Source organism: Olea europaea, chromosome 10 (genome assembly GCF_002742605.1).
Source record: "Olea europaea var. sylvestris chromosome 10, O_europaea_v1, whole genome shotgun sequence".
Taxonomy (NCBI): Eukaryota; Viridiplantae; Streptophyta; class Magnoliopsida; order Lamiales; family Oleaceae; genus Olea; species Olea europaea.
Window position 1 is genome coordinate 22,109,523 of NC_036246.1, and position 19,809 is coordinate 22,129,331.

Below are 19,809 nucleotides of genomic sequence, written 5' to 3' on the forward strand. Positions count from 1 at the left end.
TTTGATTTTAGTTCTGGTTCAGTTCTAGTTCGAAAGTTAGTGGAGTGTCATTTAAGATCAAAAAATAAAATTGGTCAGTTACTTAAAAAATCTCTAAACTCTCTTTTTACCTTGATTGTTTGATGAGTTATTTGTGTTCTTCACAAATAGAGGAAAACCCAATAAATAGCCATGAAATATTAAACGGTTAATGTTGCCTATAGAAGTGGACTGTAAAAAATTTGATAATTCATTCTTTATTATAGAAGTGTGCCTTCAAAACTACTGCAATTAATTTAATGAATCATTACTATTACTTACTAAACAATTTTTTGTATGAAAACGAAAACTGATTTACATATTCAAATTATGAATATATTTTGTTTGTTAGTTATAACTTTTTTGATCTCGATAATTGACATTTGAACTTCTTAAATGTTTGATGTTATTTTCTTATTTAGGTATACATTACTAATTTATATGATGTAAATTTAAAAATTTAAGAAATGAAATTAGAACAAAACCAGAACCGAAATGTTCGGTTCAATTTGGTTTCATATCTTTAAAAAAAAAAAAAGGAAAAACCAATTAGTTTCATTATCAAAAAAACCATTGGTTCATTGTTCGGTTTAATTCTCTTGGAATCAAAACCATATGAAACCATGTCTACCCCTAATGGTTTCTTTTCTCAAAACTGCACTTTGGTTTTTGGGCAATGTAAGCTGGCTTTTCTTCATATCATTTGCTGGACAAAATTTCAACACATCTAGATGCATTGATTAGAAAGATATCATTTGATTAGAAAAGACGAGTGTCCTTCACATTGATAGCAAAATTTTAGAATTTCATATTCATTGCCAATCCATAGGATCCAAGGGAGGCCAAAGCAACTCAGAAGTTTCCTGGCCAACTTAGATGACCCAATTGAGGTTGCTGATAGGCAGCCGGTTGTGCTCCGGGAGCTGCTGCAGCCACACCAACCCCAACATTAACATTACCGCCAATGGCAGCCCCCAAATGATGAGGACTGGCCATTGCAGTTGCCTGAGTAGGAGGATGGTACATTCCTGGAAACTGCATGTGAGAAGATTGAGCTGCATTAAAAGAGGTGTGGCCATTGTGATTTGGCAAGTAAGCAGCATGAGGGGTTGGCCCAGGCATGTTGTAATAAGAAGTGGGCTGCAGACTGGAAAGATCCCGGGGGTTTATCCACATTTCAGACGTCTCTGCCTGTAACGTCAAAAACATAAAAATGAATCTTGCACCAAAAAAAATAAAAAATAAAAATAAATAAAATAAAAAAATTATAATCAGAACAGCAAAACATATTCAAAATTGGAACACAATTTCATCATATCCATAGTCAATGAACCACCGAGCAATCAACGAAAAGAAAATATTTAGAAGAATAAGAAAGAAGAGAAAAACAAGAAGGTTTTCTTGCGCATTTCCAAGTCAGAAGATAACAAAGAAAGAATGCCGTGGTTCTTCAAAACCATGCAAACATTTTATATGAAGAATAATTCCAAAGCACGTACACTGCTACATGCTTCTAATCTGAACGAATTGATGTTAGCAAACAATAAAAGCCAGAAGTTTCAATATCACATTCTTGTTTAATTTTAGTTTCCTATGCCATATGCCTCAGAATGAGACCAGGAATAACAGATAGCACAATATTTGTGTAACATGATATAACGAACTTAAGACTTTTGTTAATCTATTTTCAAGTTGACAGATTTTAGTCACTACAGAAGCATGAAGCATCAAAAGTCACAAGGATGTTGTATAGAACTCCCACAAAAACAAAAAGATATTGTGCCAACATCAATCTCAATGTAATTAAGCTTTAGTAAAGCAAACTATTAAGTTAATCATGTAACTTAATAATATAGTACATCCCATATAATAATAATACAAAGGTTGAGGAAGTCATATTCACCTGGGCGTTTGGGACGTAAAGATTGCTATCTTTGTACTTGAGCCGAGATGATTCTTCATGCCCTGTGGCACTTCCAACAACACCAGGAGTGTTGATAGCATAACCAGATGGGTTAGTGAAATTCCCAAACCCAGTAGGATTACCAGTGGGAACAGGCTTATATTGCTGGACTCCATACTTGAGGCCACTTGCAGTTAGATGAGAGCTATTTCCGGGCATCACCAAGTAATTGCTTCCATTTGACGGATGGGGGTAGGCAGAAGTACCAGAGTAACCAGGCACGGGCATTGGAGGAACATAGACAGGAGAGATGAACTGCCGATGATACGGCATAAGATTGGTAAAATGAGGGACATGAACTTGGGGGTACATCTGGGCAAGCTGTTGTTGCTGCTGTTGCTGTTGTACCATGGGAATAGAGGATGCAGGAATGCTGTTTGCTGTACGCCCCAATACCTGAGAACAAAAGCAATCCAAACAATAACTAAATAAGCTCTCTGATGCAGTACACAGTAAGATAAGATATGTGGCAGCCCAAGAAAAAATGAAACTGAAATAACCTTGAGAAAAAAAAGATAAATTTTCCCATAAGATTCTATTAGGTGTCAATAAGGTAAACAGGACTTAACGACTACAGGATTATACAGATGGGATCAGTGGAGAAGGGTGTGTGCGTATGAGAGATAGAGGAGGGAAGGGGGGGGGGGGGGGGGGGGGGGGGGGGGGGGAGATATGAATAGAAAAGGAGTAAATTCATTTTATCGCGTCAAACCGAATAATTGTACCTCCTGCTGAGATGGTAAACTAGGTCCCCGAACTGTTTCATCAACCAGCGGACGAAAGTATGGCATATCATATCCCATCTGGGTTTCATATGACTGCATGAGTGGAAATCATTACAAAAAGTAACAAGGATAGTGATCTGGACAAGGACAATTAGAGGAATAACAGCATTCCTGCTTATAATGATGAAGAACCAATCAAATCAAACACACAACAAAAATTTCTCAAGATAAGCAGTTCAGTCATAGTAAACACTGGACTCACTGAGAAGCTCTGCAATGCAGAAGTATCTTGAGTTTGTAGCAACTCCGGAGAATAAGCACTGTTGTTCCGAACCAACCCAACATCAACATAGTTGTCCAAGTTCCCAGGACTTAAAGATTCTTTGTTCTCAGACAATTGATGATCAGATGCTGCACCCGATGCAGGAGAGTTAGATCGTGACTTGCTGACATGGTCATCCATCAACTCCAACTGTTTGCCACCAGCAGGCTCCTCGGTAGAAGATTCTGTCCCTGAGGCTGACACACTGCCATTGAAATCACTTATCAATTCACCTATGACTGCTAGTAAATCATACCCAATATTAAACTAAAGGAGAAAATGAAATAAAATGAGATTTAAGCTGTCAAAGATCTAGAAAATAATTCAAATATCATGCTACTCTAATTCAAGAAATCAAAAGCAGCTTTTACTTTACAAGGACCAAATACCTTAAAAGGAAGCTACCAGTGGCATTTCCCAACTGGAGACACTAGCACTAAAATTCAAGTGTCATCCCAAGTGCTTCATATTTTTTGAAAATTAACTCTTCCAAAGTTATGAAGTTGCATTAGAAAAAATTATGCACACAGAGGAACCCCAAGGATGTCATGCGCCCTTATAGCTAAGTGCTTATGTTAATTTTCCAAAAAGGATACTTTAAAGGAGATAGACAGAGCACTCGTGACTATTAATTTCAAAACAACATAAAGATAAAATGTCACGTCTTCCAACTATGAGCACATTGTGAGGAAATTAAATAAATAGCCACCAAACAAACCTTCGAGATTGTTCAGTACTTGATTCTTCAGCACCCTCAACTATGTGGAAAACTGAATCTACTGTAGATTCAAATTCAGTCCCCAAGCTGCCAAAGGTCAGCCGACATCGGTCTGCATCAGATACACGAATATGTGCAGCTATGATCACGTTCTGATTCTCGGAGATGTTCAATTGAGACATACTATCTTGAATCTGATCTGTTTCTTTTTTCAAGTCTTCAGAATTGTCAGCAGGAGGAGAAACAATTTTTGGAGGAGTTCCAATAACGCCAGGTCCATTGACACTTGGTTTCAAGGTTGATTTTGGTTTCCACTCCTTGTTAGGCTGAAGAGCTACATAAAAAGGACTCTAGTAAGTATTTTGTTAAATAATTATAAAGGTAGCTGTGCCTGAAACGATTAAAGGATACGATAAAAGAGACTATTAGCTGTACTACGAGGTAACAAGAGTCGCAATATAAAGCAAAAATCAGCACCCAGCAGTTTCTACCCAGTTCTTTCTCATTTTATCTCTTTAACATGATCCCTTAAATGCACGTATAAATATATCTTCACATCCAGAGGTGTTCAGATATCCGCTACTTTGGACTCTGGTAAATGTAACACTAATCTACAGGGCAGAACTACTATTACAAGTCAAAATATATTATAAGCAGAAAATATTTGAAACAAGACATAAATACAACCAAATAAAAATAGCTAGCTACTCAAGAAGACTAAAACCACAACAATTTGAGATTGGCCAGAGTAAAAATAAATAAAATTCAAAGCATCTAGATAAATATTCTATCTTCCAAACAATCTACCTTTCTGACGACTCACAAGTTGATGAGGTCTGCTACCATGCTGATTACTTGAAAACGATCTGTTCAAATAAGGGCCTGGTATGGCAGATTCAGTTGCCATATTTGGAATGGGTTGGTCACCTTTCGAAATAGCACTAGATGTTCGGGTCGATTCCCTTGGGTAGCCTTCTCGTCCAGATTGTATAACTGGAAAGGATGAGCTTTGTGAAGATGGAGGCTTACCAGAATTCTCAGAAGACTGGCGACGAGGTCCAACAACACCTACCTCACGCTTGATTGCCCCAATATTAGTAACTGATCTAGAATTAAATGATGGTACATGAACAGGATCCGAAGAGGATGAATAAACACCAAGCACAGAACTACTAGATGAAGTTGTTGAGCGTGGTCGAGACTCGTTCGTCCTTATTTGCATCCGTGATGCAGCATGTGAAACTGGCAGCTGCTTCTCCCCATGCAAATCCTTCCTGTCATTACCACCAAAATTTGCATCACTAGCTTGCCTAGGCTGCAAATCAGCAGGCCCATTTAAAGCTTGAGATGAATGGTCAGCAACTGACAGCTTTTGATGACCAGAAGCCCCCGCTGAATTGCTGTAACATTCAACAACTTAATATACCTATCATGCGTAAGATAAAAATTTGGGTAGAAAGGTGGGGGAGTGAGGAGAATAGGATGGTCAATCGATACTTTAAACATCAAAAATCCCCTAAATAAATCCTGTAATAAACAGCAAACTAACTTTTCTGCATGCCAAAAGGGCAAAAGCCAGCAAAAGAAAACTAGACACTATAATAAGTACCCAAAAAAAAAAAAAAAAAAAAAAAAATTGATTATACATGTAAAATACAATTTCCTGTTACTCGTTCTCACACTGAATGCACATTAGACAGAATGCACATTAGACAGCTTAATGTATGTCAACTGGGCAATCTCACATTAGGTACTACTTGAATTCAATTAAGAGCATAGAGCACATGCAAACCAGCATTCTTGAAAAGCCTACACTAAAAAATGACCAACCACATAAAATTGTACTATATAATTTGATTATGTCTACCTCTTTATGACAGGATCGGAGGAAACCCGCTCATTGGTAGAAGTGGAACTCTGTGAATGCTTTAAATCTTTACTGGCATTTTGGTTAGCTCTATTGTCTCGAACAACACGGAACTCTTTGCTGCCACCTACATCTAGTGAAATTTGATCTGTCAAAGAACAGAGTGCATACAAGCCTCATGGTACATGATCAAACACAAGTTAATGCTGATATGATTTGAATTGAGTACAATAAAAACAAAAATGATTCTGCACAAAAAATAAGTAACTGAAATACTGGGTAGATATTAAGTATTAGTGTATAGATATTATCAAATTGCACAGAGAACGAATAATAATTAAATGCCATTGTAATGAATATATTAATAATTAATCACACCAACAATTGCCCAAAATTGAGGTAAACTATTCGATGCCAAATAATTGTATACCATGTGGCAAATAGAACACAATTCTACAGATGACGGAGTCTAAAGTGGACTAATGTTTGCAGGTTGCCTTGATGGAGAATGAAAAACAACAGGAGGCCTAAACTGAGAAAGGAGTGCTTGAAACTAAAACGTAAAAGGTTTCGGGGTCAAAGATTTTTTATGCTGTAAGACATTCAAATTTAAAACTAAGTTAGAATCAATTTTTTTTTAACTAAATTAAGCCCTTGTTTGGTGTAAATTAAAATCAGATTAAAATGCCAAGTCAAAGTCAACACTTAAATTTAACCATACATTTCATGGGACCCACAACTTTTCGACCACGTATTTCATCAACTTTTATCATGATTTAATGAAGTTTTAAGATGGTTTATGATTTATAATCAGCATATTTTTTATGTTATCAAATTATTTTGAATTACTTAATTGCAGAAGCTTGCACCTTAAATGCCTAGAGGCTTACAGGTTACGACAGTAGCCAAACGTGAAACACCTCGGTACATAAATTGAGACTTTTTAAACATTGGGTGTTATGTAATTGCTGCTCCATTAATCCATTTATGTTTCTTGTGGCAAATCTGACCTTTTATTTTGTTCAAAAAGATCCTACCAACAGTGATGAAAAACAAGAAGAAAACAGAATTGGTCATTCAAAAATATGAATAATATTTTCTCAAGAATTCGCTTTTCACAAGTATAAACAATGTTTTCAGAAGTCAACTTAAATGTTGATAACTAAAGGTTTGAAAAACTAGGCATCTTGGTTCATAAGCATATCAAAGCTACCAGTAATACAATTCCACAAATTTCCACAAGCTGTAAAAAAGACAATGCCTAAGGACTACAAATTGAACATAGAGCTAGCGGACTTGATGCTTTAATTTCCTCTAAGAATCAAATATGGGATTGGCATATGCAACTGAAAGCTTCATACAAACATGAGAGTGCGTTACCAGGTAAGATATTTCGAGTATATCCACCTCTTCGAGCATTCTGACCAAAATGTGCATTTGATTTCACTGGTAAGCTTACAACCTCAGAATTTATGCTGGGCTCTGCCGCAACAGGACTCTTATATCCTGAAACCTGAGACAGAATTCTAAAAATTAGCTTGTTTTAGATGTTGATCAATACATGAGAACAGATCACAAATCATAATATTGAACTGGTATAATTTTTAAGACACAAAATAAACATGTGAACGGCTAAATAAATTTAAAATTTTAAGCAAAGTAGCCGTAAAAATAATAAAACTAAATAATTAAGAATTAGAAAGCAGTGGGAATTAAGCATAAAACAAGGTTTGAAGTTAATTCACACAATATGTAAAAATTGATCCACATAAAAATGAGAACAAAATACGCAGCAAACATGATACCTCTTTTTTTTTGTCTCTTTTTCTCTTCACCTCATGAAACGGATCTGAGCAAAAACAAGTGGGAAGCGTGAGAAACATGTTGCAATAAGAATAAACGAAAATACAGTATTTGATATAATAATATCAAAGATGAATGGCTGGAGTTTGAGATCAAGGGAGAATACAATTTAGGTTTTGTCAATGAAATTTTTCTTCTTTAAATTACATTATGATTTATAACTAGAGGAATTTATTGAATCGTATGTATTGATTAAAAACCTTGATGATGAGGTTGTTTAGTAGATAATTTTGATTGCTAATCATGACAAATCAACATTAAGCCTTTGCTTGGGAAGAATTTATAAACAATTTAATTTATGATAGATAGAAATGGGTGATGTATAAGTGGACAAGTACTTGTGAGTCTATTGAATATGTAGTTGAAAATTAAGTTTGGTCATTTATACATGATTTATAAATTTAGTCAAACCGAGCCTAAATATACAAAATAAATTCTTTTATCAAATTCTTTTATACAGAAAGAAAAACTTATTGCTTGATAATCTCCAAGTGCTAAAGGACTGTCATTTTCCTTCAACCTCCTACTAATTGCATCACCAAAAATTGTCTCAAGCATAAAACTTGTAGGTTTGACATGTATTGAAAGTCTGTTAACGTGGCTTTGGTTAACGTGGCTTTGGTTCTAAGAATGGGAAGGGAATCGTGTCAACACCTGTCATCATTTATTTATAGGCATTTGATTTTGTTTAATATATGAGAACTTACATTCTGAAGAGAACTCCATTCTTTACTATACGGGATTAGTCACTCCTGCTCCCATTGCCCATCACGACCTAACGAGATTAACCACTTTTTTCACTATCCCATATATCTTTAAATTACACGACATGACAAGATCTACGTATGTCGCCTTGGCCCCTCTATAGAATCACATCCACCAACAATATCTCCTTCTTAAAGAATGATCAATTTTATTAAGGTACATTTATCCTGCTCTATGATGCTCAAACTCGGATGCGGGTGTCGGATACGGGTACATATATAGGAGTCGGATTCTTCTCATTTTAAAAATTAAGATATGAGAATACGGTTAAAAAGGATCTGAGTTTTGGATACCAGTACGGGGATATGTCTTATAATTTTTTTCCTAAAATAATGATTCAATTAAAGCAAACAACAAATCATGCAATTTACAATAACTAATAAAACCTTTAGAGATAATCCCTAATTTATGGCAGTATGAATTGTTGACTTTTAAACCATTTAATTCTTTCATTTATTTCTTTTTTTCTTTATCGGAAAAATACACTTATTGAAGGGCAGCCCAATTGGTTACGGAAATTCCCTCATAATAAGCCCATTTAATACACAACCAAAACCTATATTCTTCTCCAATCGATTGTCTTCTCCAACTCTCATCTTCCCCTTTCTACAAAATTCCGCAAATGTTGCTACAATCCTCCATAAATTTCTACATATTTCTATCACAAGACTCGAAACAATTGGTTGTTGCCGCCACAAATGCAAGCCAGAAGCAATACTCCACCGTCCATTGTTTTTTCCCTTTTCCAGCCGTGTCCAAGTTCAAAACTGAGAATCTAACACATATCCCATGTCGATATCCATGTCATGTCGTGTTGACATGGATACTTTGCCATTTTTGGAGAGTCCAAGCATCATTGATCCTGCTTAGACTGGTAACATCCAAGAAAAGTTTCTATATCCTCGACTCAAAGGGAAGGAATGAGTTTGGGTGTAATCACCAACTAGTACAGCACTTACAACAGCTACATTAAATTTAATGTGATCACAACCACCAACCATGATCCTTTCGGACGTTTTACCCAGTTTAAAGCATTAGGCATGTCTAATTTCATAGCCTTCCAAGAATTCAGAGTCCAATAACATCCAACATGAACTTTTCACCAGCCACATGTAGAATTGATTGGTAAGATGGATATCCGTCTGAAGTTTCCTTAGACTAAAAAAGATCAAATTGAACACTGCATATCTGACACTAAGGAGTCCAGTACACAATACTAGCACTGGTCAGCGTATGTCAAACACAATCCGGCACTTGGCAGTAGTATATTTGATGATGCAAAAATATAACCTATACACCATGCGTCCACTTCCCTTACCTGGATAATATATTCCTCTTTAGTCAAGGCAATGCATGTGATTGATCCTATTTAACAATACCGAGTCTGTGGTGAGAAATGCTTCTTCAACACTGCGACATACTTTGGCACGACCTAAGCCACTAGCTTTATATCAAATACTACCTCCGCCACCCAAGTAATGAGAAAACTCAATAATCATATGCACTAAAAACAAAACAAATCAAGAAAATTTGCCAAAGCAAAAAAGGGTCAAAATGACGAAAACAGTTAGAAAAAGGGAACCTTGACTGAGCAATTTTTGAGTGGTTTCATTAGGATCCATGTTCGTTTCTCTGAGTGCAACATATATTTCTGCATCAGAGTGATTGCCCACAATTTCTTTAATTGACTGTATGGTCTTCCGCACACCCGCCGATAGAATTTGAGGACCGACCTCGGTTCTTGAACCCGATACCATCTCCAAATTCTATTTAACCAAGACAACAATGACAGAAACAAATGTATACATATACTACTTTATATAAAGCGGATATCTTTTCTAGGGCAATAGAACCCTAGATTATGCAATCGGAGAGTAGATGAAGAACTAGGGTTTCAAAATGAATAGGGTTTTTAATTCGGCAGGGAAGAACGGCTGAAGATGTCTGGGAGTGAGGGTTCAGAAATGGAATTGAACTTTTTTAAATTAATTTTTGATTAATAATTGGGAGAAATCAATTAGTTGTGTGAATTGACTACAGTAACCTTTTGATTGTTAGGTGATTAATTAGTTTAATTTTGATTATTAATCATGACAATCAACATAAGCCATATTTGATTACCATTATTGAAAAAATATATATATTTTGACTACTAAATTTTTGAAAAAAGTGTGATTTAGAAAGTAAAAGAAAAATTTTGAGTATACATATACATATAAATGTATATATACACATCTCCAAGTGCTAAAGGCAATTGTGTTTTTTTACCCCATCTAACAACATTATCGAAATTTATCTCAAGAATAAAATTTGAATACAACTTAATGAGTATCAAGAGACAAATTACTGTCTTTGTTTCAAAAAATGTGGGGTTTCGTCCTTTCGTTTATATGCACAGGTTTAGTTTATTATAGGGAAAATTGCAGTCGAGGTATCAAACATTTCGTTTATTAATAGACTTTGTCCAAATTTTTAGTTTGTGCCAACCACATTCTCAAACCTTTCAAAAATATACACCGGGGGTTCAAATTGATGGAAACCGTCCGTTTGACTATTAGTTGACCAATAAAATTGAATTTTGACCAATTTTTGACCAACTTAAAAGGGTAGAAAGGTAAATTTACTATTTAATTATTTAATAAAACAAATAAACTAATATATCAAATAAAAATAAAAGAAACTACTATTCATCTTCTTCTTCTTCTTCCCCCACCCACACCCCACCACCTGCAATTTTGTGCTTGAAACTGATTCTGCATTTCATTTGTCCCTAACACCAAACTCATTCGTGTTGGTAAATTCCAAACTCACCGAACTCATTCGTGTTGGTAAATTCCAGAAGCAACAAGGAGGTCAAATAGGATTAACCGTATAGGACCTATGGTTTGAACCCAAAAGCAACTCCACAACTGACAAGCTAGCAGCAGAAAGAGCCCATGCTTTCCTTTCAAATTCCTTCAAATTCAACCCGTATATAGAAAATGACACTTGCTATGATAAAAGAAAAAAAGTCAAGTAAGCATTGTAAACATTTGGAGTTCCCTCTGCTGCAGTGGAGACTCTGCTGTAGAGAGCTTGGTGGAAATAATAAGCAACTCGCTCTATGCGATCCCTGTGTTGGGAGACCGAGTCCCTCAGTTGAATCAAGGATTTCATTGCATTTTCTGGGTCTATTTCCGAGAGTTGAGCACACTCTACTAAGGCATTTAGAAATGGATTTTTTGACGGTGAAGATTCAAGGGGGCTAGTGGAAGTACCTGTATTGCTAGTAAAAGCCACGAGGTTTGATATGGTGGCAGGCTGTGGCGGAAGTGGGACCCATGTGGAGGCTTCCGATGGCTCAGAGAAGATGACTCGATTGAGATCAGGGGGTGGAATAGAAAATGGATCGGCGGAGTAAAAGCCCAGTTCTTCCAGCATTTTTTATCAGGGGGTGGGGTGGGGTGGGGTGGGGGGAGAAGAAGATGAATAATAGTTTCTTTTATTTTTATTTGATATATTAGTTTATTTATTTTATTATAAAATTAAATAACAAATTTACCTTTCTACCCTTTTAAATTAGTCAAAAATTGGTCAAAATTCAATTTTATTGGTCAACTAACGGTCAAACAGATGGTTTCCATTCATTTTGAACTCCCGGTGCATATTTTTTAAAGGTTTGGGATTGTGGGTGGCAAAAACTAAAGGTTTGGGCAAAATCTGCTAATAAACGAAAAATTTGGTACCTCAATTGCAATTTTTCCTTTATTATATGATATCATATGTGCTTAAGAGCGTGTTTGAAAGTATTTATGAACAATTTATATCATAAAATATATAAAATTGAGTGATGAATATACTATATGAGGATTTTGAGCGTGTTTGAAAGTATTTATGAACAATTTATATCATAAAATATATAAAATAGAGTGATGAATATACTATATGAGGATTTCTCAAAATGTGCAAATTAAAAATGAATTAAGTGATTATATACAATTTACAAATATGAGAATTTCATTCGTAATATGTGATCAATCATTTCTAATAACTTTTACCGTCACGACTTAATTGGAATAAAACATTTTTTTAACTATTCCGTATATCTTTTAATTACGAGTAATGAAGAAATTTACATTTGTCACCTTGCCTGCACCCACTAGCCCCATTCCTCTTGTAACTTTTTTTGACCACCTATTAGGTTGATTCTACCGCGGCATTTTGAATTTAATCTCAGCCACCAACTTTAACCTTTTTTGACGTTTTTCACCAATTGCTACGTTACTTCTTGCACACCCACCTTATTATCTTTAATCTAACAATGTCTTTTCTTCCCCTCGTTCATATGCTATCCAAGCATGTGATATTCCAGATAAAAAATGATGTGTTCTATTATTGGTTTTGTTGTATATCTTGCATTTACATTGTTACATGCCAAATCAAATTCAATGTTAGTTTGGGGTGGGAGTCTTGAGGAGGAGTTGACGTTAAACCAAGGAATTTACCATTTGTACGTTAAAAAGTGTACAGTCCGGTTGACACTCTCTGTAGCGGGGCCCGCCCATTTTTTTATTTGCCTTTATTCCTAGTTGGGGCCCCCCATGTGAGAGGCACTAGGTGTACATGAAGCACTACTCTTAAACCAATGAAGATATCAAGCCCCGTTTGGCTCCCAAATTTTTTTTTTTTCAAATTTTAATGTTTGGAATAGTGTTTTTCTTAAGAACGTGTGGTTGAAAAAAGAATTAAAAAAATTCGATTAACGTATAAAATTATTTTATAAAAGATTGTATGGTTGAAAATAAGAGGGAAAAAATAAAAGAGAATAGGGAGCCAGACGGGGAGCCAAAATTCATTTTATCATCCAAATTTTCAAAACTATAATAATTAAGGTTCTTTATATGTTAAGATTTGTGGCTGATTTCTGTGTGGTGTATTGCCTATTAGTAGAAATTTGAATTGTATGCAAGAATTCTTTTCTTAGTTAAAATCCTTCATTTCTTTTAGACTTTTCTCACACTTTTAACATTGATATCACAACTGTTGATTTCGAGTGAATTATGAATGAAACATGGATGACTTATGTTGCAGCAGCAACTGATTAATGGCTTCTAATAGTTGTGTGCAACCCACATTTCTACTAAAATATTTGGGCAAATTACATAAATCATTTTGAAGGTTTCTGATAATTTAATAAACATTTTCTCACTTTGAAAATTTAAATAAAATTTCATTTTCTCAAATTTTTAATAACACATACCTCCTTTTATGTTTATGAAAATTTTAGGGACACCTCTCCCTTTTAAAAATTTACACAAACCTCCCTTATTTCAAGTTTTGAATATCGCATCCCTCTCCTAAAGTTTGTGATAATATCATAGTCACCTTTTCTATTTCGAAAATTACATAAATCTTCATTACTCCAAGTTTTGAGTAATGAATAGATCCATCAACCAATTTTCTTTAATGCGATAGGTATAACAACGGTAATGCTTAAATACTCTTACGAACAATAGTGTAATATCTAAAATACACATTTAACACTTCTAACTAAATCAACAACAAACAATTATTTGGACTATCAATTTTTCACAATACTTAAATATTTAATTGATTTGTATAATTATTGGGAGTACAAGATGGGGGACTCTAGTTGTGATTTTATGTTAAATAAGTACTTAAAAATTTGATAGTTGTAAGTGAAATGCTTTCTTTCTTGGATGTGATGAGTAACATGATTAAGTTTTCCAAATATTTATAGGTTGAAATTATAACTAGTTTTAATCATTTTCGCTTTAACATATAATTGGCATTTGGCAAGAAAATGAAGATTCAACAAGCTGAGTTTAAATAGCCCTCGTTCGAAACTCATTAAGGGTCCATTTGATTGTAAATGTAGAATTGAATTGTCTAGAAAACAAATTTCAAAGAATTCAATTGTCTAGAAACCGTTTTTCTGGGAGTTGTAAATTATTGTATTTAATTTGTATAATTTTTCACCTGAAAAATGTTGAAATAAAAATATTTTTTGGTGTTCTTTTTGCTTTGTGTAACATGAAAATTGTCAATTAAAGGGATAAAATTTACTGGTATTGGAGACAAAATTTGTTTCCATTGCCAGAACCCAAAAAAAAAAAATCAAAAAAATCATCTATCTTTTGGTGTTCATTTGACTTTGTTTTACATTGAAATTGTCAATTAAAGGAAAATATTTTTTTACAATAATTCTTAGAATTTGTTTTCATTGTAAAAAAAAAAAAGCTGAAATTCAAATTCTCACAATTTTGGTGAGAATTGAAATTCTATCAATAGAAGAAAAATGCTGATGTGACAGCAGTTAGTGGAATTCCAATTCCATGGAATAAAAAGGCTATCAAACATGACATTTTGTGAGAAAAGAAATTACATTTCCATTTTCTAGGAAAAACAAGGACCAATCAAACAGGCCCTAATTTTCATTCTATTACATTTCATTTTTCTCTCTCCTATTTTTAACAACACAATTTTTTATAAAATAATATTATTCATAAATTAAAAGCTTTCCCTTCTTTTTTAACCACTCATTTAAAAAAAAATTATTCCACCCATTTTCATTTCTAAAAAATAGAGTCAAACAGGGGCATAAACTACATAAATTTCTTACGTTTTAAGTATTTTGTTATAATTTGTATAGGGTGGATGGTTTATTGCCATTATTTTTTTATTAGGATAGCAATCTAATTATGCTCTTTACTTTGCCATGTATTGATTTATTTATTGAAATATTTTCGAAAAATCAATTATTTGAATAATATTTTATTGTTAATTCAATTAGAAGTGTTAAAAGAGTATTTAAAATATTAAATTATTGTTAAATGAGCCACAATATAAAAGACTTCGAAACTGTATTTTAAGCATTACCACTATTATTTATGATAACATGTAAAAGAAAAGTGGTCAATCTGTACCATTCAAAATATGAAATAAGGTAGATTTTGAATAATTTCCTAAAAATAAAAGGGATATCTCTAAAAATGTCAAAAAGCTCAGGGAATTTATGTGTTATACAAAATTAAAATAACAGATATTTGTGTAATTTTGAAAACTTGGGTAAATATCTATGAATTTATAATAAACCTTAGGGAATGTCCATATAACTTGTAAATATTATAGTCATATTGACATTTCATTGTTAATAATGTATAAAAGAATCAACAGTCGTATTGTTGACTTGCAAGTCAAAGCCATCAAAACTTGATGATGCAGATTGAAATTTCTAAAGGAAAATAAATGAACCTTCCAAAATATAGCTTATTTTTATCCTTTTCGCTTTAACAAATAATTGGCAAGAAAATAAAGATGTTGAACAATTGATCAGATGGAGTTTAAATAAAATCCATAGATTCCATACATTCCTTACGTTTAAGTATTTAACCCATGTTTGTCTTCAAAAAAAAAAAAACTCTTTGTAGTTATATTACGAGACTTTTATGTCGTCAAATTATTAATTTTTATTTAATTTGGGTTAATTTTCTTTTATTTTTAGTTATGGACTTGTTTTGAAGCAGTTTGAAAAGAAAGAATGATTGATTGACTATTGGATGCAACATCAACAATTAATTGAAGATTCGTGTCTTAACTTTCATTTTCTTAAAAAGCGAGGTCTCAGTATAAAGTAAATCTGAATCCATATGATCAAAATTCTCAATATGGACATTAAATCAAACGAGATTTGCAATTGAATTAAAAATAAATGTTAAGTACTTAAATAAGTTTGCCCACCAACTTAAAGTCATGTAAACTTGTGTGATTTCAATTTTCACATTGACAGTATTTGTCACGTGTGGATCCACATTTATGAATTTACGGGGTGTTTGATATATATTTTTACGTAAAAATGTATTTTAGAATAATAAATTGATGTGAAATGTGTGGTTGAGAAATAAGGAAAAAAATTTATTTACATATAATATTATTTTAAGGGTAATTAGCACAAAACGTCCCTACCTTTCGATGTTTTTGTGGAAAACGTCCCTACCTTTCATTTTTTGGCGGATTACACCCTCACCCTTACCTTTTTTTGCGCAAAACGTCCTTCTGTTAACTCTCCGTTAAAATGCTCCGTTAAATCAAAAAGGTAATTAGCACAAAAGGTCCCTACCTTTTAAAGTTATTGTGCAAAACGTCCCTACCTTTTATTTTTTAGCATAATTAGCAGAAAAGGTCCCTACTTTTCAATATTATTGTGAAAAACGTCCCTACCTTTCATTTTTTGCATTTTTACCCCTACATTTCATATTTCATTGCGCAAAAGGTCATTTTCATCCATTTTTTAAATAAAATGACGATTTTACTCTCCTATTCAAATAAAACAAAAAGAAAAGATGAATTATCAACTGCAACCATAGTCCTTAAATTTTTAAAAAATTACAAAAAAATCATAAATTCTCAACCACCACCATTTTCACAACTTATCAAGCTGTCAACTATAAATCCACATAATACCACCTTTCGGCCACCATGTCTACCGGACTCCACCACCGTAAATGTGGTTGTTTCGGATAGATTGATGACCAATACTATGGAGGACGATATTAGGGAGAGTGAGGTGATGCTGGTGGTGGTGGAGTCCGATAGGTGTTGTGGTCGAAAAGTGGTGCTATATGGATCTATAGGTGGTGGCTTGGTGGGGTTGTGAAAGTGGAGGTAGTGGAGAATTTAGGATTTATCTGTAATATTTAAGGGTAATTAGCACAAAAACATGGAAAGGTAGGGATGTTTTGTGCCAATTTTCACATTGACAGTATTTGTCACGTGTGGATCCACATTTATAAATTTACGGGGTGTTTGATATATATTTTTACGTAAAAATGTATTTTAGAATAATAAATTGATGTGAAATGTGTGGTTGAGAAATAAGGAAAAAAATTTATTTACATATAATATTATTTTAATAAAGAATATGTAATTGAAAAGAAAAAAAAATACATTTTGAAAAAAAAATGACTACCAAACGGAGCCTTAAGTAGAAATAAGGTCTAGAAATCACTTTTGAGAATTGGAAACTTATAAACCACTACCTCAATAGTTGAAGAGGCTAATTCTAATATTCTTTTTAACTATTAGCTAACAAACTTGATCTCATGTTTACTGTGGGTAGTATAAACTTTGCCCACTATCCACGCGGCATTACCAAACCCTTCTTCTTCTTTTTTTTGACAAATAAAAAAAAAAAAAGTTTGACTCCACGTGGCAATGCTGCATCGGTGGGTGGACAACATAACTCTTACTCACTATAGACAAGAAATCAATTCTATAGTCTAGCTAATTAGCATCATACTTTATTATTTGATGTAATATTGATAAAAGGTCAAAACTTTTAAATTTAAATTTTGAGTAAAAATAGTGTCTGACTTGAGCTTTCGACCCCGTCTGGCCTCCATTTTTTGAAATGAAAATGAAGGAAATAGTATTTTTTTTTAAATGAGTGGTTGAAAAATAATGAAATTTTTTTCAATTTACGTGTAATATTATTTTATAGAAAAATGTGTAATTGAAAATAGAAGACAAAAAAATGAAATGTAATTTAATGGGCAAACGGGGCTTCGTTGGCATTGTCTTCAATGAAGTGGAAATGCTATACTTATTGGGCAATGGACTTAGTTTAATTTGACCCAAAATAAATAAATAAATAAATAATCAAAGTTTGATTATAATAGAGAACAATAGTACGGTGAAGATCTTATTCACGCATTTAGAGATCTAGCTTGATTAGGATTCAACTCGATAATTGTAATTAGTGACTAGATTGCACCAAATTGAAAATGAATGACTAGATATGATAGAAAATCGAAATTAGGTAATATGATAGCACTAGATTTAAGATGAGTGATCTAGATGCACACCGGCTCAAAGTTGGATAATCCATCATCATTTCACCTATTTTTTAATATTATTTGACAGTCTTGAATTACTCTAATGGACTCGACATTTGTTGTGCGCCGATTGTAAATACCAGCTAAGTGCTAGACCTAACACCAAGACAATTTCGACCTATTTTGACTACAACGAATTTTGTAAATAATTTTGACAGAATTTTCTCTGAAATATGGACTAAAACGACCTGGTTAACAATCAATTTCCTCAAATCAATACATATAATATAAAATGTGGTACAACCCCTCAAAAACACAAACTATACAAAATAAGGAGTACTGAAATGATATTTACACTCTTTTACAAAACAGAAGACTCCAAATACACAACATATACAAAAATATGTAGTAAGCCTATGATATAGATACATTTTCTAACAAAAAGATGCATGTATTCCAAAAATATAAACTATATAAACTAGGGCTGTAAGCAAAAATCGGAAAATCGAACCGAAACCGCATTTTAGAAACCGTCGGTTTGGTGCCACACGGACCCGGTCAACGAAATGGTTTTGACCCAAACCAAACCGGTCAAAATGGTTTGGTTTAGGTTTGAGAATTTTAATTACGGTTTAAAACCAAACCGGACCGGTGAAAAAATATATAAAAATAAAAAAATGAAAATTTTTGAAAATTCATCCAAATATGTAAAATTCAATAATTTTGTCATTTGTGGGTATTTTTGTCAATTCCTAATTTTCTAATACAAATATATTATTATTATTATCATCATCATCATCATCCAATAATCCTAATATATATTTAATAATTTTAAGACTAACATAATCTATCAAAAACCTTTTTCCTCTTCAAAATTTAGATGAACTCCAGTCGACACCCAACACAGTTTTGAGTCATCGGCACCACACACTTCTTTTCAGATTTTTCACGCCATCTTCAAAGTCGAATTGAAATCTATTATACCAAATCGAAGACAAAGAGATTCTAGACCTTTTGTGATAATATTTACTACAAATAAAGTTTCAGATCAATAATTTTTTGGAGCAAACTAAGGTAAGAATTTGAAATTAAATGTGTTTCATAACATCATACAAACGTAAACTTGTGTAATTGTTATGTTTAGATACTATAAACAATTGCTTTATTATTGTAGTTGGTTATTCTCTTTGTTTAATCAATATCTTTTTTTTTCAGATATAATAATCACGAGATCTTATTGGACATCATTATTTTTTTTACCTTATATCTAGTTTAGTAGACTTGTATTGTAACGTTATTTTATCGTCATTAACCTAAAAAAGGTGAACAAAAATGAAAAAAAAACTGTGTTTTAGTTTATTGTGATTTCACTTTGATTTAGTTAATATTTAAATTTATAGTAGATATATTTAATCTCTGTTTGAGCCATATTTTTCATATCATCATAATGAGAAAATTAACTATTGGAGAGGAGGTTAGGTCCCACACATGAAATAGCAGGTTAACAAAGGCGGTTGGACTTGTATAATAACAATCCAAATTTTCATTTTTTTGTCCCAAAAATTTGATTCAAACAGGGGCTTAGTTTGTTTTAGATTTATTACTAGTGAGATATAAATATATATTAAATTCAATGAATTAATGACATAAAAGTAGACGGGTAAAAAATATATGGCGAAACCGACGGTTTAAAACCGGACCAAACCGTTAGGTTTAGGTTTGAGTTTTTTTCAAA

At 33.1% G+C, this 19,809-nt stretch overlaps 1 protein-coding gene across 5 annotated transcripts; it reads right to left on the reverse strand.

Moving 5' to 3' along the window:
- Positions 1 to 725: 725 nt before the first annotated feature.
- On the reverse strand, positions 726 to 10,222 carry LOC111401504. Of its 5 annotated transcripts, none has more exons than XM_023029268.1 (10): positions 9,824 to 10,222; positions 7,419 to 7,462; positions 6,994 to 7,126; positions 5,614 to 5,740; positions 4,554 to 5,146; positions 3,747 to 4,080; positions 2,969 to 3,233; positions 2,707 to 2,799; positions 1,922 to 2,377; positions 726 to 1,209 (listed from the first exon to the last, which is right to left on the reverse strand). In XM_023029268.1, exons 1-10 carry the CDS (start codon positions 9,996 to 9,998, stop codon positions 871 to 873), a joined length of 2,559 nt encoding a protein of 852 aa, XP_022885036.1. In that variant the 5' UTR covers positions 9,999 to 10,222; the 3' UTR covers positions 726 to 870. The 5 variants fall into 5 exon arrangements, with proteins under 5 accessions (XP_022885036.1, XP_022885038.1, XP_022885035.1 ...); XM_023029270.1 differs by having other exon boundaries at positions 4,554 to 5,020; positions 5,614 to 5,746; XM_023029267.1 differs by having other exon boundaries at positions 5,614 to 5,746.
- Positions 10,223 to 19,809: the final 9,587 nt, after the last annotated feature.

Excerpts from the sequence above, each read along its gene's own strand:
- LOC111401504 (XM_023029266.1), bottom strand. The coding sequence starts at position 9,998 with ATGGTATCGGGTTCAAGAACCGAGGTCGGTCCTCAAATTCTATCGGCG. Across the intron at positions 5,147-5,613 it reads TCCGATCCTGTCATAAAGAG|CAATTCAGCGGGGGCTTCTG; the intron begins GTAGACATAATC and ends TGAATGTTACAG. Across the intron at positions 2,800-2,968 it reads CTGCATTGCAGAGCTTCTCA|TCATATGAAACCCAGATGGG; the intron begins GTGAGTCCAGTG and ends CCACTCATGCAG.